Raw genomic sequence first — 25,637 nt, forward strand, 5'->3', positions numbered from 1 at the left:
TTTTAATTTAAATTTCAATATTTTATTAATAAATAACAGTACTTCTATTATATACATCTGTCTTTTCAATACGTATAATTTTTATTACAGTATAGTTTACCTAAAACTAATTTGTATAGTTTAAAGACATTAGTCTTTAAACTTTAATAAATTCATATCACAATAAACACTATCCACTAACTTTGCTGTTTTCTTTCTTGGTGTCATTGGGTGAGGTTTCTGTTTCGCTGAAAGCGGGGTTGTCCACGCCGGAGTCACTACCGCCATCTGTGTTGTCAGAGGACAACTTTTGCGGCGTCGAGTCTTGTTTAGGTTTGTCAATAGCATTCTCTTTGTTTGCCTCTAGTTTAGCAGCGTCATCTAGCGGGGTGTTTACTTTATTTTCCTTATTAGTTTCGCGGCACTCGACGTCTAGTTCTGGCGGCGGTCGCTTCTTGCATAGGTCGTTGTCGTCGTTGGCTTTGCTCCGTAGCACGAACTTGTTGAACAGATAGTAGATGCAGCCGGTGAGCAGAGTCGCGGCCGCGAATATCTGGTAAGTCGGCCTCGTTCCGAAGAACTTCATAAGGTACCCGCCGATCAAACTGCCAGCTCCTTTGCCTGTAACATTTTTTTTTTAAATAAAATGGTTTGCCATGTAGTCACGCCTGTATCACTGCAGCCACTACTGACATTCGTTCCAAAAGATACATGATGAACCGCCCTAGGTTGTCAGCTGATGGCCTAAACAGATTTCAGAGAAAATTTAAATCGAAAAAATTTCTGACTCGGGCGAGACTTGAACCCGCAAGTCTTGTCATTTACATAAACAGGCTATCTATATACGTCCCACTGCTGGGCACAGGCCTCCCCTCAATCAACCGAAGGGGGCTTATCATTTATTGCGATTTAAATTTTCTCTTTGTGAGTTTCCCTAAACACGGGTAAGCGCTATAAAAACAAAAAAGATTTCAGAGATTCATTCAAAGAATCTTTTTCAATAAATAATAATAGTCTGTTTGAATATAGCATTTTATAATTAATGTTTGAACCGGGAACATGTGTACTACGTAGTATGTACGCACCGACGCCGTAGTAGAGCCCGCCGAGCAGCCCCTGCACGGAGGTGTCGGTGGTGGTGGAGGACAGCCGCGCCGCGTACGTCACGGCCGCCGTGAAAGACAGCGATGACGTCACCGACTCCAGCGCCTCGAAGATCAGGCACAGCCACGGGTTGTAGATCAACGAGTAGCCTGCAACACACATCATTTCAACATGCACACTAACATACGCAATTCGCAAGTCGACTATAAAACAATACTGTATGTTTAAAATTAAAACTGTAAGTACGTTTGAGGTAGGAGAAAGTGATAGACGCAGCAATGATCCGTTACAGATCGTTGACTGAATAAGCACGGGAAGTAATGAATTTATGTAGCCCTGATAACGTCAAAATAGCTCGATGCCCGTATGTCGACCGACGCTGTCACCAGCCCCATAACATTACTCCGTGCTCAATCAATACTAACCACCCACCCCGCTATGGTCGATGTTTCAATCCCCCCCAATCTTTCAAAGCATAAGCGCTAAACATAGCTCTCAAACATAATCGTTCCAGCTAAAAATCCATACTAACCGAGCAATCTGATGGCATAGAAGACAAATCCAATAAACAGCACGTTGGCGTGTCCAAGCCGCCGAATTATAGGTCCGGATAACACTAGCAGCGGCAGACCGGCGATGCCGCCCACGGTGATGGTGATGCCCATGAGTGATCGCGACGCGCCCAGGTCCTGCAGCAGCCAGAACAGGAAGCTCTCTATGTAGCCCCATGCTGTGCCTGGAAGTAAAATCATTATCATCAGGTTAGAGATTTGGTTATTTAAAACAGCTTTAAGGTCAAGACCTATCATTGGACGTTCGGGATTACTTTGTTATGAAAGTTATAGTACTAACTTTATACTGCTTTTAAACAGCGTTCCGATTCTCACGGACAATGGCCAGGAATAGTCTTTCTTCAACAATATATATTATACATTGTTATTTTGTACATGACCTATGGGAATTTCCTTTGAAGAAATCTGTTTTTATCCGGTCCCGGGAGGTCCGTGTTGCTCTATGTTCCAGTTCCCATAGCTTATGACATAGATTAATGGTATTTTTTTTTAATTGCCAGAGTTGACCATAGCAACTGCGAATGCCTTAATTTATGTTTATTATAAATTAATGTTTATCATAAATTCATGTCAGCTATACAATCTCGTTTGTTTTCTCGAGCTCATTAATCTGTACTTGCATAAATTCGCGTTTGTCATGAAATCGCGCTTACCCATGATGAAGCAGGCAATGAAGAGCGCGACGATCTCAAAGTTGCGGAAGACGGAGATGACATCTTCTAGAAGGTTCTGCGCGGGCTGCTTGAACTCGAGGTCGATGCTCAGCATGAGCGCTCCCGACGCCACTTTCAGCACCGCGTACAGGTAGAACGCTGGCCTGCAAACATAGGCAGGCTCAACTATACTATACAAAAGTATTCATTGCACACACATCACTGATAGGAAATTCCGTAAAATCATTATAGTAGATAAAAAGGGAGCTCGATAAATGGTAACATTTAAAAGAAGGGGATACGATAGGTATAAAATATTACAACCAGCACTTAAACAGACTTCAAAATAAAAGTAGGCAAACATACTTCAAATAAGAACAGCACTCCGATTTTTTGTAATAGTTCCCAACATACGAATACAAGGTGGGATCGCAAATGACCAGTACCTAAGGAGCGTGTGTCTAACTGACTGACTCGACCACTCAACGAAACATCAAAGACATGTATAAGTAAGTAATTAAAGTAGATAATTACAATACGTTGTCCACGGCGGTTGTCCAAAGTAAGCACAAGCAGTATTTAATTAAACTAAATGTCATCTAATGGACACAGATGCATCGTCATCGACCGGCAGTAACTGGTAGTTACTACTGCAAACTACTACTAGTAGGTACCTAATCATCCAGACAAGACATAATTTTGAAAAGTTTATTCCATAATCGACTTGACCGGTAGCTCAAATGTAGTTCGCATCTTTAGGGAATAAATATAACTATGATTTTGCAGTTAAACGCTGCGCAAAGGGTTATAGTGTAAAAATATACCCCAAAACAATAATGTTCATTCACTCAAATAGTATGGGAGTCAAAATTTAAGAATACTCAACAGTGGCGACACCCATTGGTCGAAATAGGCAGTTTTTATCCTCATTCCATTTGGGACGGGAGTGAGGTACTTACACACTACAGAGTAAAGACACGAATTATAGAAAAATGTCTAAATTGTTGACTTTACTATTGTAAGCATACACACATAAAGTCACGCCTGTATCTCTATCAGGATAGGCAAAGCTGTCGGTCTGCCACAAGTTGTCAACTAGAAAACCCGTAGCCGCACCACATTTTTGTTCCAAAGATGGATATGATGAACCGCATGAAAACAATTTAAGGCATTAAAATAACGATTGCCAATTTTGAAGTGCCACCGGTAGTCATAAACAGCAAAGCAATTTAGAGCAACATTAGCTGTACCTAGCTACTTATTGGCAATAAAAGGGTAATAGATCAATTTATAGAGCGATTTACCGACAGCTGTAGACAAATTTTGGGCAAACATCAGTCAGATATTACGTAATGTTTTTGAGGGTTTATAATACGTAAGTGTATGTAATGTGAGCCGCTGTTGCGGGTGGCTGGCCGCCGTAATAACAGATAATAACGTAAATCCGCGCGACTCAATTGCCGCATTTATGGCGACCATTCTCACGTGAATATTATCGACAGTACACATTATATCTTCCACAGATTTAGGCTGAAATAGAATAGGTAACGCATATTAGTGCGTAGGTATCTGAGAGGCTATCTATCGGGTGAATATGTCATAGCAGTACTACTATGCCTGTGTACAAGTTACGATAGTAACTTAGTTACGGTCACGTCTAAAACATATCATTGTATATTTTAAAACCTTGTCGCATTAGTCACAGAGTTTTAAAGTCTGTTCATATTTTAATTAACACGCACACGGTCATGTAGTAGCCAAAGCCCCTTCCTTATCAACTGGAGGAGTATGGAGCATACTCCATTAAAATGTTCATCTTGTTTAAGTACGTGAGTGAGAGGTAGATCGTTTAGAACTTAGTCGCGGTAGAAGTAGTTTTTTTTTTCTAGATACTTCCGGAAACATCGGACACGAATAGAAGTTCTATTTGCATTATTTTAAAGCAACTCAAGCGGAATAATCAGTAACAATTATAATTATATTTATATAACATATATATATACTTGTTTTTACATAATATTATATTCATTAATTATTTTCATTAGTAGGTATTTTAAAATCCACGACAATGTTAAAATATAATCTAGAAACAACTCGGCTGCGGCCCAGTGACCGCGGGCAACAGTTATTCTGAATCAGGAAACGAGAAATCTATACCGTTATATGAATTTGCATAGCTTCAAACATTCCCTAGCCCTACACGGGTATCGTAATTGAAGGATACTAGCTACCTTAAAAGCATGATACGGACACGAACAAAAATAAGTAGTGAGTACTTTAGAACTATATCGCATTACCTGACATATTTGACAAATTGAAACAAACTCATACTAATTGTCAAGTAAGTTAATGCGACAGGGTTCTGAACAATGTACCTCCTTATGTATAATAGTGCTGAAGACCGTACGAGCGAGTTATGGTATGGTACAAGCACATATTAATATAGTAGAGGCGTGTCATGGAATGGTACAAGCAGTCTTCTTTTATGATTGAATAATAAAATTGTAATCACGGTAATAATCGTGCGTGAATTATGAGACGATGTTCAAGGTGTTGGCACGAACTTTAGAAGGTCACCGACGCTTCTTGCTTTGTTACCTTGAAATGTAAGTAGCCTTTGATTCACACATGGTGTTAGAAAAACAAACCTACAATGTACCACGATGCTTATCAATAAATAAAGGATTAGACATAAGATAAGACACATTACAAGTTATACAGTCTATACCATACTAGGACTTATAAAATAGTATTACTTTTTCTTTCAGAAACAGTAAAAGTTGTTAAAAAAGTGTGTTGTTTGTATTTTCGATTGTTGACTATTTGTATGACAACATGTACGTGAGAAAGGGTTTTCCGCCGCACCTGTTATTTTGATACGTGCTCAAACGTACAAAGAAAGTGCTCTAGAGACATTTCTCACGACAAACGAATATGCGCGCGGTTAGTAAAAGAAAAGAATAGGTAGAATTATTTATTTAAATACTCTCGCAATGTTACCTCGGATGCCCTTCTACTTGATTTGCTTAATTCAAACATTTACATTCATAAAGTTATGTTATCTTCTGTGAAGGCAGGTTAATTAATATACGTAAACAATGCTCAACATGTGTATATGTATAAATCTCCCCTGTGTGTCCTTTACTTTTTAACGGATCATACGGTTCATCACATCTATCTCAGGACTTCGTATAAAACGTGACTGCAAGTTGTATTCTGATTTGATCGTGTGTCTCCGTGTTAAGAACAACAGACGTGATTTTATGTAAACCTGTATGTTTATGTTGTCCTTATCTCTGTATTTTGTGTCCATTGTGCTCAATAAAGTATTTTATCTATCTATCTATGTTTATAACCCGTATGTAACTTGTAAGTATAAGTAGGTACCCCTTCGGTTGAATTCATCCGGTTGTGCTCAGCAGTGAGACGTCTATAGGCTGTTTATGTACAAGTACAGCTAACTACCTGAAGTCGGTGTAGCCCTTGCCCCGGCTGGCGTAGTCTATGAGCATGCCGGAGAGCGGCGAGGAGATCATGCCGCCGATGCTGCCATACACGCGCTGCAGCCCGTAGTCCGCGCGTTGTTCCCGCACGATCGCGATCACCGCGCCCTCGAACATCGCGAACGCCGTCCCGCCAATTATGCCGATGAATACACGGACCTGTATTGTTTAAAACATGTTTTAAACATACAATTTCGCTTGCCTCATGAAATAGAATATAAAACAAAACATGTTTATTACAATAAAAACTTACAAAAATAAAATTAGAAGAGATAAAGGACCAAAACAAACGAAACAGAATAGTCGCCATTATTGCTGTGCAGTCATTTATTTACACATAAAAGAGACAAACTAACCAGCTAATCCCTTAAACAACAGGAAATAATAGTGCTTGAATATTGCCAACTTTATTATCTACCGATACACAATACTAAATACTACAAAATACTAAGTAAATAACCCAAACAATATAGTAACATATAATACATTAATGGACCCAAAAGACAAGTCGGAGCAGGTTATCAACAAATTAATTACAATAAGGACAAATTATTTTATGTTTTTTTAAGGACGTCTAGGGCCCTGTGTCGAGGTTTTCCTTGCAGCTTCTTTTCCGCGGCTATTCAGATGTAGATTCAAAGTGTGACTATGTTACAATAAAGATATTTTTTGAATTAGCCTAAATTCCTTCCATATCTAACTACTAGTCACCCGCCATCAATCAACGTGAAGGAGAACTAACTTCACAAAGCAGAAAATATTCAAAATCTTTAACTTCTTCAGTTTTCTTACTTTCTTTCGTCCATCGAAACTAATATCATAAGAGGAAAAATCAGTTTGTTTGATTGACATAATAGTCTATCTATTGAACAGTTTTTTTTTTAAATCCATTAACTCTTCAATAGTTCTTTAATTATTAATTGGGTAATTCTTAAATAGTTTGCAGAGAACCCAAAAAAAAATAAAATATGTTTTTATGAGTTTTTATGATGCAAATCAAAAGTTTATATCAAAAGCATATTTTGGATGCATATGGACAAGCTTAATACCCTCAGGAATATTAAAAAACAAGGGTAGAAAAACACGGTTGTGACATTTGTGCCTCGGTCGTGACATCACTAAACATGGCTGTGACACAATATAACATGGATGTGACTGTTTTGCATTTTTCATTGTAACTGTTGCTGTTATTTTTTTTGTCATCTTAGTTTTTTGTCTCAATTGGTTGGAGCAATTAGGCAGTAAACAAACACTGAATTGGTTTAATCAAAAGTATTTATTTGGTAATCTTCTTTCTGATTATGTGATACTTAACTAAATCACAATAATTGAGATCGCGTCATAAAAAAGTTAGGATTTGGAAACAAAAACCTTTATACTTATTGTACATTTGCCGCAGATGGCATTATCTACTTGGCCGGACAAATGGGGAGCGCTGAAGGCTCTCACCCGGTACAACGTTTAAGGCAACAGGCCTGAGGGTGCCCAGTTGGGCGGGGTCAGTATCGGGGGTGCCCACCTCGGCTCAGAGCGTCGTGTGAGAAGAAAAATATTTGAAAGAGTTAATCGATCCTAGAGGGTCGATAGCGATAAGCGCTGATTGAGGGAAGTCGTCGACCACGCCGGCGGGGTCAGTATTGGGGTCCTGAAGTGTTTGGTGTCGCGAGCTGATTGGCTGCCTCTATGGCTAGAGTAATCGGGTCGTCGGGATCGTATATTACGTCCTTCGGACGCCGATACTTTTCATGAGGTCATGATCGGACGGATGCAAGTCGTGTAGATTTTCACCTTATTCCTATGGGACAATGTACTACGCTTGTTAAGGAGACAATGAAGACTGCCCATTACAAACGCGGCGCGATCGCGCACACGTTTGATATGGGCCTTAAAAGTAAGACTTCTATTTAAGACTACGCCGAGATATTTGACTTACTCCTCCCAATGGATCGGCTTGCCATACATCTTGATGACTTTAAGTTGACGGCGTGGCCGTGGCGTGTTATAATAGCTTTTTGAAAAGTACACCGCTGCACTTTTCTCCGGGTTTACCTCGATTCTCCATTTGCGAAACCACTTGCCCAAGGCATTGGCCGCGCGTTGGAGAATTCCGGTCATCATAACTTGATCACGGCACGAAGAATATGGCTATATCATCCGCAAATAAAGCTAGTTAGGTGTTAGGGGATTTGGGAATGTCACTAGTATACAATGAAAATAGTAAAGGGGAGATGACGGAGCCTTGTGGGACTCCGCCATGTATCGGGTGCGGTGACGAGAGCGTCCCCTCCACGCGGTAGCGAAAGGTTCAATTTGAGAGGAAGTCTCGTATGATGTGCACGAAACGGTCTGGCACTCCCAGTGAATAAAGCTTGTAGATCAAGCCGTTGTTCCAGACTTTGTCATACGCTTTCGCCACATCGAAGAAGAGCGCTCCCGTAGCGACAGGTTTTTTAAGTTTAACCTACTAAAGATATGTTCAATAATACGGTGCACTTGTTGAACGCAGGAGTGTTTGGTTCTAAAACCAAACTGCTCTAGTGGAATAAGACTATTGGATTCGGCGTAGTCCCGTAATCTAGCAAATATGAGCCGCTCATAAATCTTCCCCATGGTATTGAGGAGACTTATGGGGCGGTAACTCAAAGGTTCGTTTTTAGGTTTCCCAGGCTTTGGTATACCAATTACAATTGCTTCTTTCCACTGCTGTGGAAAGATGCAGTTGATCATGGCGACGTTGAATATTGCCGTTAGTAAACAGATGAGGGGAGCACTGAAGTTTTTAAGGACACGATTCATGATACCGTCTGAGCCAGAGGCTTTTCGGGTATGAAGATTTTTAATGATATCTAGTACCTCTTCCTTAGTGACCTGTGGAAGAGAAGGATCGGTGGGAGGTACAGAAGCCCTACGATGAACCTCAGAGTTCACCGTCGAGCGGTGCCTACGGTCGATAGGGAGAGTGCTGGGCGAACATTGGGCTTCGAGACTGTCGGCAAGGCATTCGGCTTTTTTGTCATCGTCAAAAGCGGGGGGTTGGTTAGGCCTATTGAGAGGTAAAACCGTATCCTTTTGAAGATACCTAGACAGCTGCCAGATGGCCTGGTGGTGGAGCTCAATGCCGCTCAAAAGATTATCCACCGATTCTGTCGCATGTCATTAATACGTTTTCTTACAGTTTGCTGCTAGAGACGCAAATGACGGCGACATTCCTCGGTGCGATTGGAATCATATGCGCGGGTGGCTGCGTTTTTCTCCGTTGGCAGATCGCGGATATCGGTAGGCAGTTTCCAGCGATATGGTCTTCCATCTCCGGAACCTGTTTTGAAGTTTCGTTCAAAACCGACCTCACGTGATCCGTGAGGGAGTTAATAGCTGTCGAGGCCTCCTCTAAGGAGGTTATTTGTACTGGGAACTTCAGGGCCAAGATCTTTGCTATTCCAGGTAAAGACCGTGTCTCCTGATATCACGCTGTGATACTTCTTCTTAGTAAATTTTGCGTAGCAAGGGGTATCAGGGTTGTCGTTATTTATACTAACAATTTGACCAACAAATATTTCTCCTTGAACTCAGTGAGTTTCGTTCCAATCCCGAAATCCACTTCCGTAACAATAACATACAACCGCCTAAAAAACCCCTGCCTAGTGTGGCTATGAATAAATTCCTTCCAAATATCTTGGAAGAGGCCCTTGCCCAGTACTGGGATCTATATGGACTAGTAAAGTAAGTACTCGTATGTAAGCATATCAAACAATAATATAATTTGTAAATAAAAGCAACAAAACCCACTAAATTATTGAAATAAAAAAGAATGTCACGATCATGCATTATATGTCACAACCATGTGTTTAAAAAGTCCACGGCTGTGACATTTTTATCATTACATGGTCGTGACAATTTGAAACGTGTTCGATATAACCCAAAAGCTATCCACGATACTGCAAATCTTAAGTAATTATTTTAAACTACTCTGTATGACGTGCATATTACTTTTCAAACAATAGTGTAACACTGATACTTAAGTTTAAAACTCTTACACGGCGTTGACGAGTTAAGGTTGTCCTTTTTTTAAAATGTAAAAGCAGATTGATTTTATACTGGTCTCAACGCTCTTAGCCATTTGCAATACTGACAAGATGATATTGTTGCCGTTCTAAAAAAACTTAGAAATGGTTGTCAATGTCATAGATTTATTTCTACCGAGTATTGCAATTTTAAAGTGTCGCACACGGTCGTGACACAAAAACTGCTCACAAAATGTATGTTGTTCAAAATCATAAATAGTGTGCATTATTTATATATTTTGTTAAACAGTCTTATAGAACAAAGGTTCGTCTTGCATAGTTGTTGTAATATTTCGAAAAATAACATGCCACATCTTCAGAAAAAAACATTTTATCTGCAATTCTGGCAATCTCACACGACACGTTCCGTGACATTTATGACTTCTAATTTTTTTTAATATAATATCTAATAATTTTATGGCAAAAATTATATCCGGACACGATACTAGAAGTAATTACCTAAGTAAAATAATTCAGGGGTCACCGATTTTCCTAAAAAACATATACAATTCTTACAACTCACACAAAAAAACGTAAGAATAAGAATCACCCAATTAGACACTTGTTCAATACTGTAACTTGATCAAAAGGACAATATCAAAACAGAAAAATGTCGACTGCTAACCAGCTTACTCATAATATGATGCACCTTTCACATACATATTATTATCATGTCATATTGCACAGACAAAATTAATGTAAATATCTAAATTCCAATATCATAACGCATTAAAATGTTTCACAAACATGTCTGATCGCGCAAAGTATAAACAAACATTTGACTGAAGAATCGTGACATTATCTAAGCATGGTCAAAGGAATATTTATAATGTTGGACAAACCAGACAAACATTTTGTATGATAATGTTTACATTTTATATAAGGACAATGCTGGCAATGCGTTTAAGCGGTTGAGGGCATTTACAACCTTTAAGATCAAGGGTAGATTCAGAATGTATTACTTATTGAGCTCAAGGGCTGATTCGTACTAACTTGAATTATCATCATCATCATCACCAGCCCATTAACGTCCCCACTGCTGGGGCACGGGCCTTCCCCATGGATGGATAGGGAGATCGGGCCTTAAACCACCACGCGGGCCCAGTGCGGATTGGTGGTTATTAACGACTGCTAATGCAACCGGGACCAATGGCTTAACGTGCCTTCCGAAGCACGGAGGAGCTCGAGATGAAAACTTTCTTTTTGGGGTCACCCATCCTATGACCGGCCTTTGCGAATGTTGCTTAACTTCAACAATCGCAGACCGTTCGCGTTTACCGCTGCTCCACCGAGCTCCTCGAATCACTAATGAATTACTTGAATTATATAAACATTAATTTTAAAGTTGGGGTGTGTTGCTTTGCACTAAAGTAAACGCAGCCAACTTACACATATTTTGTTTGAGAGTCCTTTATTACTATTACACATGAATAGCCGACTGGATGTAGATATTTAGTGAGTACCAATGTGTGAACTATTCTAACGGTAAGCTTGCATCGGGAACAAGGCCAAGCAGTCTCGTCAAATATTACGAAATCGTTACGTGAGCTACAATTTTACAGCTTGCAGATCCTGAGGTGTACATCAATGTAATTGAAAGCTTATTCTAAAAGCGAATAAAAACATCGATTTCACGATTCATTGCGTTTCAATTAAAAAATGTTTTGACACGTGTATGTTTAAAATAGAATAAATAACATCATCTCTTGCCTACATTAAAATGATGTAGTATTACCTGTATTTACAAATTGGCCACAGTATCAACTCGTTAGCTAAACTGACATAAACAAACTTTACTTAGAGTGCACCGAGGTCGCGGCGGGGCGTTTGCAAACGACACCCACATCGGACACGCCACAAGTAATTCCCCATGAAGTCAAAGGAAACCCCCAAATGATTAGATCTTAACGCCTCTATACGAACGTTCTGGTTGCTTCTAACAAGTTAAATAAATATCGTTATAACAAGTAACATATTATACCTACTTGCAATATGATCATATTTACAATGATTATTGCATCTATACAGTGAGATCTAACAATCAGCTTGTTGGGTATTTTATCAAATGTAAACTGGGATGGTCGAATGTCACCGGGTACCGAGGCAATGGATCGCGCCGTTGCAAGTTCGCCATTACTACGCCGTCATTACTCAGTTAGCGGCGATGAGCCGACAATCTTCCCATCAACGGATCCGCCGCTCAATCTGCATGCGTTTACGTTAACGCACCACGTGCTCCACTCGACCCTACGGTGTGCTACTCGGAATTAGATAATCATAGACCACCTTCAGCTTCGTTAAACTTTATTACGTTTTCATCCTTACGTTGTGGACATACCACTGATCCCCACTAAACGTTTTGCCTCTTCCTTTATGATGTGAACAGCGAAGGATTGGAACCGTCTGGCGTCGCCTGTTATTCCAACTTGTTATAATCTGGGTGTCTTGAAGGCTAGAGTGAATAGGCATTTGCTAAGTAAGCGTGATCCACCCTAGAACACATCATCACTTACCATCGGGTGAGATTGTGGTCAAACGCGAGCCTATATTATTTAAAACAAAGAAAATCCTTGTGCAAATTGTGCCCGTTACTTTCGACTAAGTATCAAATATAATCTTCAGCAAACCTGCCCCTTAAAAAATAACTTAGTCTAATCGTAATAATATGATTTCATGGCTTGCTTGACGCATCCTTTACACCTTCCGGCAAAGCTAGACCAACACCGGATAAAAGAGTCACAAGAGCTCATGTCTCGAGGCCATGTTTACAAACATCGGAGGAATGGTTTTCTTTCTGAGTGAGTGGGACTAAGGGCACATCGTACATCAAGATGACTATTACAGCACTCTTTAAACCACTGATTCTGAATTTGTTTTCGAAATCATGTTTGGATCATAAATAATTTAATTGATACCGCCTGCTTCGGTAAAGGAAAAGGAGACCCACGCTGGTTTTACCTTCGGATTGGAAGATCAGATTGGCAGCGGCTCCTATAAAAAATCGAACCTATCGCATTTTCAAAATATATAAGCGGGTCCGGTTAGTAAGAAAGGGAAGGAAAACGAGTTAAATGTTAAGGAGATGTTTGTGGAAGGTACGGTACTCACAGCAAGGTACGCCCAGAAGGTGAAGGCGGGGTCGAGCTCGATCTGCTGCTGCTGGTTGTCGCACAGCGCACGGCGCGGCGCGGCGCCGGCGCACGCCGCCACGCAGCCCGCGACTCGTCGCCCGCCCGCTGACACCAGGGCTCCGCCCGCCTGGCGTGTACACTCATATACAATCTTATTTAGCCTAATGCTGGGCCTTTGCAACAAATCCAAAACATTTGCCTATGGAAGCCTTTGCCTCCAATAGATCCTTCTACTTTTCCCAATCTTGTGTGCACTTCGGCTAATCGCTTTAACGTGATCTATCTCGACATCTGTCTTTGCCCCCAGCTACTAATTTTTATATACAATCATTAAATAACCAAATTACATATATAAGTAGGTACTGCTATATGTGACGGTCACTTACCGATCTAAAGTTGTCCTCGCACGTAACGCTGTCCACACCATCGAAGTCCCCGTCCGATTTCATAGAGTTTGGGGAAAACACCGCTTTCACCCAGTAGCTCTTCACGTCGGCGGGAGTTTTCTGCGCGTCGTGCGAAATCCTAACTCGGAACTTTGCTCCCTCGCTACCCTCGTCCATATGAGTCATGAAATCGCTGCGACCAAGTGAACATGATGTTTCATTGCTAGTGTCGTGCGCGCATTCGATTTGATAAAGCTGCGGTGCGGGGAAGAATATCTCTCGATCTGATATTTTCGTGACGGTCGTATTGAAGTACGGGTCGTTTGTCATGATTCTCGAAGTGCTCTGGTCTTTCTTCGGGGCCATCGTGCGCGGGAGGAGCGACGACACCGTATGCCGGTACACGAGACGCTGGGAGTCCACGGGAGATTGCAGGTGCACGTCGTACGAATGACTGTGTACTATCGCATCGGAATCTTCTTGAGTCATGTTCTCCGGCATCTCGCAAACGAAACCGCAAGATAATATCCTATAAGAAACAAAAATTGTCGTGTTGTAAAAGTCCTTTCTTTCTCTTTTAGTGATGTTAAGCTGAAAAATGTTGTATGTTCTCACGTGAGGTTAACGTCGTAGGAGTAGGGGTGTAGCGGCACGCAGGGGTAGTCGTGCATGTGCGTGAGTGTGAGGTGGCGAGCTCCGCAGCGGACCAGTAGCTCGGCGGCCGGCGGGAAGGTAACGGTGATGCGACCCACCGGCACCGCCAGCAGCAGCAGCGCCGACGCCCCGCCTAGCACAGACGATAGCGCAAGCAGGCACTGCCCGCGGAATATACATTTAATTATTACTTTTCCACATATACAATAAATAAACTCGTGTACGTAATTCCTAACGGAGTGGCTGATAGATAGATAGATCACAGTACAATGGTCTTAATAGGTAATAATATGTCCTTAGTGTCCTATTCAGCCACCAATAACTCACAAATAATTGGAAGGTAACTTACACGAAGTCAGATGGTTATGAGCAGTACAGGTACAAATTGTTAATATTTTTTTGAACGAAAACTGCGTTAACTTCACATTAAATTATAATGGTGATAGGCTACCCGTTTTAACGCCCATATAATTGCAGATATTATACTCCCTAATTTTGATTTTCAATTGTCTGATGGCCGGCGTAAACCGCATCCTAAATGTAAATCAAGCGGATCTTAACGGTTATATCCTGTTAAAATTGCATTACAAATACTTAGGCAGTGTCGTGGTGCCGTAGCTATGAATGTCTATAACACGTTATGATGTTCACTACTATTATCATTGCTAGATACATTAATAATAATCATTAGTTTGGGTAGGTACTTAATGTCAAGGACCATTTTAGAACATGTTTACGACTGTTTTATAAAAAGCTTAACATTAGGTGCTTTTTTATAAAAAAGCTATTATTGTAGCCTAAACGTCAGTCAAATAAGTCAATAACAGACGCTGAAAGAAAAACAGGATGTGGCATTTAAGGAGAATGATCAGCAGAACGCCACAAATTGTCATTTTGAGCGCAAATTGTGGATCGGCATCAGAATGTCATCCGAGAATAGAGACGTTCGCGGTCGCCGGAATCGTTGACATGCGGAAAATGGCACTGTCACACTAGTACCTACAATGGCCAATTATTCCCACGATAAACTTATTAAACGGCAATAAGAAATGATACAATGATAATGGCAGTAGGCCAGTACACATGCTTACATTGTCATAATTCTTGATACTTTCCATTGCTTCAAGATAATAATCATCTTAAGCGAGTTGATCGGTATAAATAAAATTCATCGCGAATAGGCTGTGGCATTTATTTAGTTCTTTTTAGACATTCTGGTTTGGATCACAATCGGCGAGCGTTGACCTTTCTAGAGACAAGATAAGCTAATTAATTCTTTATAAGTAGTACCTATACGAAAGCTGAAAGTGTTACTACACCGTCAACCACATCTTAGGCCAACAGTCTCGGTGAGACAGGGCCTACTTTCACTTCATAGTGTACCCTCGTACTGTGTGTCACAGTCACGGCTAGTTATAAGCTCTTTCATTTAATCCGCAAATGTTATAGACTAATGCTCGCCGACTTATTTCCGCTAGCATGACGCGATTAAATCTATAATTTCAATGCCAAATTATTATCATCGCATCGCATGACTATAAGTAAAATACTTTACACAAACAAGTATAATTTTATAGTAAAAGAACTAAAATTACTGCAATTTCAAAAATAATGTGAAGTAGGTAAAGTTCAATTCCTGCACAAAAACTTTTCACTTACAAAAACACTCAGTTTGAACGTACAATTTGTGAAGAACTTGGAGCCTAATACCTGATAGATTAGGTATGTTTTAAAACGCAGAATGATTGAAATAATTTTGTCTACAACGCTTTATTAATTTCTTAAAATATATTAATAAAAACTTTACTAATTCCAAAATTTATTGTACAAATAAGATAAGATATTATTGTTGTATTGATAAATGAATATTTGCATGGTAGGTAACCACAGGACGGCTATTGACGTCGCATTTTTTATTCCGTTCATCATCAAGTATTGTAATTCGGCAAGGAGTGTCCGCTGCACATAGAAGGGCATGCGATTGTCGTGTGATCGTGAACCATGCCATGTTTGAAAGCAATGGCGATCTAGTGGCTCTTCCGGCAGACGCGTTGTGTGACGCACGCGCAACACCTATACATTATACACACGTAGCCCACCAGGGCTGTCTTATTAAACGACAAAAGTAAACAGCATTAGCGGCTCTATCAACAATTTTGTAAATCATACACAGCTGCGGAAAATATACAGCTCTAATTATACCTAGAGGAGTATGCACTGTACACCCAAATAAAAGCCTTGTAATTATTATGGTGCTTTTTTGACGTGACTTATTGTAGATTTTGCCGATCCTACTTGGCCGGACACATGGGGAGCGCTGGGGCTCTCACCCGGTTCCTTATTATATGACGTAAAGTGCATCAAATATAATAAAATAGCGGAATATTGATCAAAATGTTATGATAATTCTCTTAATTTTGGTATGGAATCTAGATCACTTATGCTAAAAATGGTAGCAACCGGGACAACAGCCCTGCGGCCGAGCCGGAGCACCCACAATGCCGCGAGCACAATGCAAGGTAAAGGTTATTGTATCCAGAATTGACTGTAATCGCGTTACGGACGTTGTGGATTAACTCGTTTAAGTTAAACCGGAACGACAGCTGAAATTACCGAATTCCGCAATTCAAAACATTCATCGTTGTATGTATCGAATTTTGACAGAGCAGGTTAATTTAAACGTCCACTTGGGTTTAGCGTGGTTTTACAGCGGTGCCCTGTGCCTGTGCACCTCTCTCGTTTGGCCTTAGTCGCTCATGCACGTCGTGTAGGTAATAAATCGATATGCTGAGACTAGCCAGCCGCGACTATTGGATATTCGATTGTATTTCTCTTAACTAAAATAAGCACTCCTTCGACTTGCGATTGAATTTGTGACTACATTTACAAACTCACGATAGGAAGCCTATTCAGTCGCATGGAATTTAATTTTCTAATAAAATTTCGTAAGTTAGAAGAAAATCTAACATCAGATTCTATAAACATATTGCGGGATTCCTCTCTAATGATGAACTCTATCTATACCTATTTAAAGGCTAGTATCCTGTCACTTTAAGGTTTACGTTACACATTTTAAGACTTCGGTGCGAAGTGTAACTACAGGGTGTCTTCAGGACTTATGATTCCACTCATCCCGATATTTACGAGTGTCATGTCTTGCTATAGATTTTAAAAAAAGAAAGACAAGTTGTCGGTAAGCATGCATACGGTTTATTTCGGTTTTGTTTCTTACTGATGTAAGTAAGTAGTCGTTACATGAGCCATGTCAGAGGCCTGTGGCGGCTCAATAGTAACCATGACACGACGGGTTGATGAGGTTGGTAGTCCACCTCACAACCCACACGGTAGAAGAAGACGGTTTATTTTATCGAGTCCGATCCCCCCCCCCCCCCTTGACTTGTGTCAATTACAAAAAGAAACACTTACCCTGAAGTTACCGATCTTGTCGGCCAGCATGCCCGCGAGTGGCGGCATGACGATGGACACAACCGGCGTGACGGCCGACATGATCGCCGTCTCCTCCACGTTGATGCCCAGCTCGCGCATGTGGATCGTCAGGTACGGGTACAACACAAACAAAGCTGCGGAACACAAATAATACTTCAGTACCAGAGATTGAATGAAAAAAAACTACTACTGTCAATTTCATCATCACTAATTTAAGAGCCACGCTCTTGTCGGTGTAGCATTCCTCTCTATGCTACTTTTTAGGGAAAAATAGGGCAGTGGTTTCCCTCTTGCCTACTGCCCAACTGTCAATTTAAGAGAATAAATTTCATGATTGGACCTATATTCATCTTTCTATCTGTCAATATAAAACTGAGTTACACGAACACTCCCCTGCTTACCAACTTTGACATAGTTACGGTCAGTGCCCTAACATATAAATAAGGAGTTGCCCTAACAATGTCTAATAAGTTTGTATAAGTATACTAGTGGTGTACCAGTGTAGCAGACCCAAGGTTAATTCAGCTGGTAGGAGCCTAGCTTGAAAACTGTACTGTAGCTAGGCTATACTAAGAAAGTAGGATGAAATGTACCTAATTTTATTAGATTTGTAGACCCAGCAACTCTAACGGATCCGCTACTGATTGGTGCTAATCACAGATTTTTTACTGTTCTGTGTAGTTGTGAGGTGGATAAATAACCCTGGTATCAGGGTTCTGTTGAACCGTCAAAAGCCCCTAACACGGCTCATGTAATGAATACCGGGTCCAACTACTTAACGTCCCACCCGAATCACGGACAATCGGGATTTCAGGCTTGTAATGTCCTAACCAAACTAGATCACAAAATGTTTTTTTTTTGTGATATAGGGGCATATGGGATTCGAGTCAGGGACCTCCGGATCGTGAGCCTAACGCTCAACCACTGGACCACGGAGAGTAAAGCTGACGGAGAAAAAGTATAACGACGAGACCGAAAAGGATCGCAAATGGCCCACTAAACGGTAATAAATAAATAAAGTATAGTTATATTCACTCTGCAAGTATTATTTCCAATAGAACAATTGTTTGTTATGATGATACTGTTTCAATTACACTAGTAAGAATGTTTCAAGCAATACTTACTGGAGGCATGGACGAAGAACAAAATCTTGAGGGGTATAAGTTTCTTCTGTTTGAGATCATCGGTGATCCGTTTGAAGAAGGACTTTACGAACTGCATTGTGGTGCTTAGATATCCTTATCTTTGTACAGAAACCTAAGAGCTAACGAAGTCCACACGAGGGCCAAGTCCTACGTGGGAAACTTCCTAGTCACCCAACCTCCTTCATGTATGCCTGTTTGTTGATGTTCTTGATGCATGGACGATGTATGTGTTCGTAAATCTGAAATAGAACTATGCAGTCACATATTGTTCATTGCATCTAAAATAAAAGAACGATCTGAACTTCTAAACTATCGATAAGAGAGAAACTGGTGTCGACTGTAACAAACATAAAGGAAGTAAATTATGTATCAAGAGTATCAAGACCTCATCTGTGACTATTGAACTTAGAATTGTGCCTAACCCTAAGCTGCTGATATTTGTTTATATGCGATAATTAAGTGCGCAATTAGGATAGAAATGTAACAATATCTATGCCGAAAGTCGCGCATTCAGCCGTAGTTACACAAGGCGGCTGCGGCAAACAATGGCCGCAGAATATTCACAATGGGCACAATGGCTCTTCGCGCCGGGTCATAACATAACAATATCATAAGCAATAAGACCGAGAACGCCACTTGCATTATTTATAACCGAACTCACTTCCCTAAGTCTTGCTTCAGGAACTGTATCTAGCACGTAGGTCCTTGTCATCTTGTGTCACACCACACACCTACTGCGTTGAACGGATGCTCTCCCTCCACCCCGCAGCTATTCGTATCGCCGAGCTAGATTTACCTCACTCCCGCTGGGTCTCACTTCAGTCATAGAATAAGGAATAATACTCCGTATAGAACTGCAACTCTCCGCTCCCACCAGCGTCTGAGCTAGGTTTACCTCACCCCACCTCAAAGATAGTTTAGACTTGAATCGTATGGCGTCAGACGTCACTCACACAGATGTGCGTGTACGATGATGTCAATGTGTAATGTCTGTGTAAAACGAGGTTGTTTGTATGAAGTGTCCGGGGTGTGCTTCGGTTTAAATGACCGTAAGCCATTCAAGGGTAAGGGAGCGCGCGCGGGGTATCTGTCCCACTCGCACTTACGCGGAAAGCCAACGCATGGCAATTTGTGATGTTATGTGACTGCGATGTGCTTTCTGATAACTTGTGGCCCTGCCCACCCCCAATAGCAATTACAGCGGTTGTTGTTGAGATGTGTCTGTTTCATTGGCTGTAGATAAGTTGGTATGTACATAGCATTATTGTGTCAGGCAAACATTAAAGTGAATATGTTTACTTTAAACTAAGTATAATATGCTTAAATGAATGTTGACCTAGACATACCATTGTGTGATTTAATATAACAACTACATTCTACCAATATTTATATTTAATTGGAATTGTAAAAACATGAAAATTATCTACGGCTGAGCGCCACTCAATTTGTTATGACGAGTTAATCATTGTTTGACCAACAGTTACATAAACTAGTTAGAAATGCATTTCAAACGTTTGCTTTTACTTTTGAATACCTGTTCTCGGTTATTTAGACGTACTTATATTATATTAATTTATTAAAAGTCTGGCAACAGCGTTGTTTCCTTAAATTGAATCTTTATTTCCGAAGTACCTATATAGAAACGTAGAAGCGATTGTAGACCGCCATATGAATATACTTTGATGGCTTTCAAACGGAAACCACAATCACGGAAGATATTTTATTTTATTGTAGCTATTGGCTCACCGATAGCATTTTGTTATATAATCCGAATCGCATTGTAAATGTTGATATTTTTTATAACTAGAATGGCCAATTTAACGAATAACCACAATCACTATCGTAGTATGTCTAACTTGGTTGCCTGTATCTTTAGATATGTTGTTAAACTTTGCAGTTAGATGATATTACTTTGAGCCATGTGACTACAATACCTAAGCCTATTCAAAGGTAAGAACATGTGATGTTCGATCATAATGGGTCAGCGCATGTCAGATAGAAGCAGGTATCAAGGTACTTAGCCTAACCTACCCTGTTCCTCCTGAGAGAACAGACCCTAATGAAATTACTAATACAGGCTGTTAGTGGGAGGGGGACGATTCAGACCATGATTCTGAGTTAATATCAAGTGGAATTTTCCGTCGCAAAATTCAAGTCTTATTTACGTTTTTTTTTTTAATTATTTTCAGTTCCATACTTATGCAACAGTAAATTCCACCAGAACCATGGTCTGAATCATCCCTCAATATTTTCCTTACGATGTCACTAACATCCTGTCTATTTAACTACACATTTATTAACTTATGTGGGCAGGTATATCCCATGCTTATCTGACTAGGTAAATACGTACCTATATGGATTTGAAAAAGACTACTACTTAACTAGGTACCGCTTTAATCAACCCGTACCGCAGTTGTGGTTTATCTACCTATTTTATTTTATCGACGAGAAAAAAGAAGAAAGTTGTTTTAATTAAATATAAGAATTCGCTCGGATACGAAGAACATTGCATAGGTACCTATTCCTTTCACGTCAAGGAATCAACAATTTTATATTTTTATTATACACTAGCATCTTATTAACTATTAATAGAGTTACGCCGACAATACCTACTCCATCTAAATAACTCCTTACTGCATTACACGTAAGCAGAAGTTCTTCACGCCCGTAATCCCTAATGGGGTGGGCACAAATAGCACACCTATTCATTGTTTCAAATCAATATCTTTCTACTTGCAGTCTTGACTGTTCCGAAGGGGATTAGAAATAAATGAATTAGTAGATAGGTACCTACTGATGATTTATAAACAGCAGGTGAATTCTTTACAGGCAGGTACCTACCCACGTACTACTGGTAGCAACGTAGGTGAGTATTTTCAAATCATTCCTATTCCAGGTAATAAATAAAAGATGCATTATTTTGTGTACATGAAACGTAATCATCATCACCAGCCCATTAACGTCCCCACTGCTGGGGCACGGGCCTTCCCTATGGATGGATAGCGAGATCGGGCCTTAAACCACCACGCGGGCCCAGTGCGGATTGGTGGTTATTAACGACTGCTAATGCAGCCGGGACCAACGGCTTAACGTGCCTTCCGAAGCACGGAGGAGCTCGAGATGAAAACTTTTTTTTGTGGTCACCCATCCTATGACCGGCCTTTGCGAAAGTCGCTTAACTTCAACAATCGCAGACCGAGCGCTTTTACCGCTGCGCCACCGAGCTCCTCACTTGCAGTCTTGACTGTTCCGAAGGGGATTAGAAATAAATCAATTAGTAGATAGGTACCTACTGATGATTTATAAACAGCAGGTAAATTCTTTATAGGCAGGTACCTACCTACTACTGGTAGCAACGCAGGTGTGTGTTTTCAAATCATTTCTATTCCAAAAAGATTTTGTTGTTTTGTTATGAAGATGTACCTACAGAGGATGCAGGATATTCCTGCGACTGGTCACCTACCAGGAATGTGCCGTTCCCGGGAATGGTCCCACTTTGGGAACGTTCGCTGCAGTAAAAAGGCGCAAAGCTTACGTAAAAAGAGCTTTGGTACCTAACTTTTAGGCAGAGAAGAACAGAGTACAAAAAAGAAAGGATAATATTTTAAATATGTCAGAATAAATTTAAAGCTCATGTGAAGCTTACTTTATGTAAAAAAGCTTATAAGATTAATGATTACCTAAATGATACAAATGTCTGATATTGAATGTGTTCCTCTAGTTATTAAATAACTTGTAATGTATACCCTCATTGATTTAAAATATGTGTTGCTGTTGCAGTTTCTTATCATTTCGTCTCCTCAGCCATAACACCTTGCGGTATGGCGTAAATTCAAAAACTTTACATTGACCTTCAATAAGTTTATCCGTGATAATTACGTTGAATAAATGATTCTGATTTCTGAACAATTTTGAAATAGAAAAGCAGCGAGTGTCCTCACTATTAAAAAGTTTTACGGGAACGGCACATCACTACTGGTTACCTATTAGTAAACGCGCGGCGGAGGCGCGAGTCGCGGCAATCGTATTTCATACTTAAACCGTTAGATTGTAAGTTATAACCAGCTCCATCGCAATTACAGCGCTAAATATAAACTGCATTGCCTACCTGCGACACTTGGTAATATATCGGCACAATATTCTAAGTAATGGAACCCATTCGAAGGAAGAAAGTTGTCACTGCTATCTATAGATAAACAATTTTATCTCATAACTCAAAGCTAAACTTATATATTCATAATTTATTGTCTCTCATAGTTTATGCAAATCTGAAATGATATATCTAATTAACAAGGCGCAAATACTCTCAATCATGAAACTACTACTATTTTTACTATTATCATCGTAAATTAAATATCTCAAAAACAACGCGTCTCGTTTTGTCACGTAGGTCAGCTGGAAGAAATCTCTTTGTTTAGAGATAAGCTTACCTGTACTATCTGTTTTCTTTGTATGTTCCTTGTGTCTGTTTTATTGTGTACATATAAATAAATAAACAATTCAATTTTCTTTATTTTGTTTAGTAAGTGCTACACTTCAGTACAGTAGGTATTTTGTAGGTACGTGTAATATAAGTAGGTACTTCGATTAAAAAAGAATGGTATTCTTTCGTATGTTCTTTACAAGAAATGTTTTTCAATTTTGTGATAGATGCCTACTAGTAGGTAAGTAGGTCCTGTCCAGGTAATTTATGAAAAAATTTGTAAACAAAATGAGAAAATGAAATCGGAAATTAATCAAGGTAGGTAGTAGGTACCTATTTCCAATTCAACACGAATCATTACATTCAATAACTACTGAAACATATTTCTCTAGGTATTTACGTAGGTGCATTATATGTGGGTAAACTAAACCAAGTGATCCCTATTGGAGTGGATAGAATCACATTATCGTCAGCTAGAAGACAAATGGTATAAAGCTGTAAGCTCCCCAAACAAAATAAATAGAGTTATAAACTCTAAGACATAATAAAAAAATAAAAATATGCATCTATGCTGGACTAGGAGTGAATAATAATCATAGAACACGTTCAGCTGCTTATCTTCTCGGGCATGTCGTAAAATCCGACTGAGGGATTGTGTCCTCTAACACGATGGACAATTGTTATGGTGACAGGCTTATCTTGTCACCCTGTACCCTGTCACCATAAGGTTCGCCATATTCATCTCAGCACTTCGAATCAACTATGGCTGCAAGTCGTCTTAGATGACTTGTGGCTCTGCCCACCCCATTAGGGATAATGGGTGTAAGTTTAAGTATATATGTAGGTAGATAATGAAAAACTAATTATAATGGGAAACCTTTCCCCTATAACTACACAAATATATTAGTCAGATGTTATTAATCAGTCGACCAGCAAACTCAAACTCAAAAATAATGATATTTATTCAGCTGGTTACATATCCACACTTTGAGACGTAAATTTTATACTTAAATTAATTTTTTGTCGAACATGCATTCCACCTTAAACTACTGCTGTTTCTCAACCTGTATAGCCTTAGAAAAGAAGCTGCAAGAAAAAATCGTGGAATATTCTAAGATTTTCTTGATGCTTTATTTGATCAGTGATCCTGATCATGCATGGAACGTTACTAATCTAGATACTTTATGACATTACTAGAAACTTATTGTTCAGATCGTTCAGGAAATGAAATCTACATGATTAATAAAAATCTTACTTACCGCAGTCACAAATTAAAAAACCTTATCATTAAAAAATGTCAAAACTCCACTGTAAAGAAAATCTTATCGTCCAATCCTCGTAAAAACTGTCGGTAGATGAATGTGCCGTAGCAAAACCACTTTTATTTTCCAACAGCCCGTGTAGTCAAATAGTGATATATTTTTGATGTAGTTAATGTTTATATTTTCTTTAGAATTATAGTGCGAGCGATGCGCGCATTAGAGTAAGGCGCGCGTGCGCGGCCGCGGGCATGAAAGTTTTGCGTGGTACTGTGTACCCCTGCGCGGCCGCCATTCATACTGCGATAGCAGGCGCGGCTAGCCGAGGTACCGAGCTAGCTCGAGCAGTGAAAGGTGCGGAGCCCGCGGTTTCTATGCAGCCTGCCGCGAGTCGCGACTGACGACCTACCGTATGCACTTACACTACTTTAACATCTGCTTAGCTTTGTTATTTACTGAATGTGTACCTAATTGTAAACCACATTACCAATAATGGCATAAAATATCATGGTATTTACATATCTATAACTGTAAAACATACATTGTTTTAACTATACCTACTGAAGCTGAGTCAATAAACAAATTAGGCACGGATCATAAGAAAAACAAGTAAATATGATTCACAGCTACTAGTTTGATGTGATCATTGTTCTATTTTCTTTTTCAATAACACTCTAGAAACAACACATTGATTTTCAATTTGTTTTATAAAACAATGTTTCGATGTTTGTCTTGTGTACCGAAGTCCTAGAGCGAAATTAATTGTACCACAATAGACATAAGTATTACTACATCTCATTTTAAAACCTAAACCAAATGTTCTTTTGTGCTGTTTGGTTTTCAGACTTTTACAGGTACATAGGGTACACCCTGTCGCATACCTATATCACCCGAAAAATACAATATTGAACGATACCTAGCTATTACTTTCTACAAAGAATGAAGTTTAGCTTAGAAGTTTGCACAAAGAAACTTGTTAGAAATACAAAGCTGCATACAGGAAATATTACAAGGCGATAGTGGACAATGTAGCGCTCGGGAACAAGTCCCTGCAACGAACCGTCGAGAGTCGGGCGGGCTTGATCCGCGACGTGTAGGTACCTATACTAATCAACTGCGCCGCTTGTGGCGATACATCCTTTACGCTCCCCAATCGCTTCAAATGTTCTTACACTAATACAAAATGACTCCTGACAAATACATACTACTCCTTTACCGCATGTACTTACTTAATACGAAATACCTAAAATTCAACGTACGGACAAGTTCTGTCTATACTGGTTAAAAAATCATAATCACAGCAGCGTCTCATTAAGGCAG

General features: G+C 39.8%; 1 protein-coding gene across 1 annotated transcript; it reads right to left on the reverse strand.

The window, feature by feature from the left end:
- LOC126376189 (uncharacterized) lies at positions 1-24,727 on the reverse strand. Its single transcript, XM_050023415.1, has 11 exons — positions 24,318-24,727; positions 18,615-18,874; positions 17,470-17,624; positions 14,005-14,204; positions 13,390-13,918; positions 12,981-13,130; positions 5,774-5,970; positions 2,309-2,472; positions 1,616-1,819; positions 1,065-1,232; positions 1-600 (listed from the first exon to the last, which is right to left on the reverse strand). Exons 2-11 carry the CDS (start codon positions 18,709-18,711, stop codon positions 170-172), a joined length of 2,295 nt encoding a protein of 764 aa, XP_049879372.1. The 5' UTR covers positions 18,712-18,874; positions 24,318-24,727; the 3' UTR covers positions 1-169.
- Between the last annotated feature and the right edge of the window lie 910 nt (positions 24,728-25,637).

The sequence above is a fragment of the Pectinophora gossypiella genome, chromosome 2, assembly GCF_024362695.1.
Source record: "Pectinophora gossypiella chromosome 2, ilPecGoss1.1, whole genome shotgun sequence".
NCBI lineage: Eukaryota > Metazoa > Arthropoda > Insecta > Lepidoptera > Gelechiidae > Pectinophora > Pectinophora gossypiella.

Coding starts and splice junctions, on each gene's coding strand:
- LOC126376189 (XM_050023415.1), bottom strand. CDS start 18,711: ATGCAGTTCGTAAAGTCCTTCTTCAAACGGATCACCGATGATCTCAAA. Junction 14,205..17,469: donor ACAAGATCGGTAACTTCAGG/GTAAGTGTTTCT, acceptor TTCCGCGGGCAG/TGCCTGCTTGCGCTATCGTC. Junction 1,233..1,615: donor CTATGCCATCAGATTGCTCG/GTTAGTATGGAT, acceptor TGTGTGTTGCAG/GCTACTCGTTGATCTACAAC.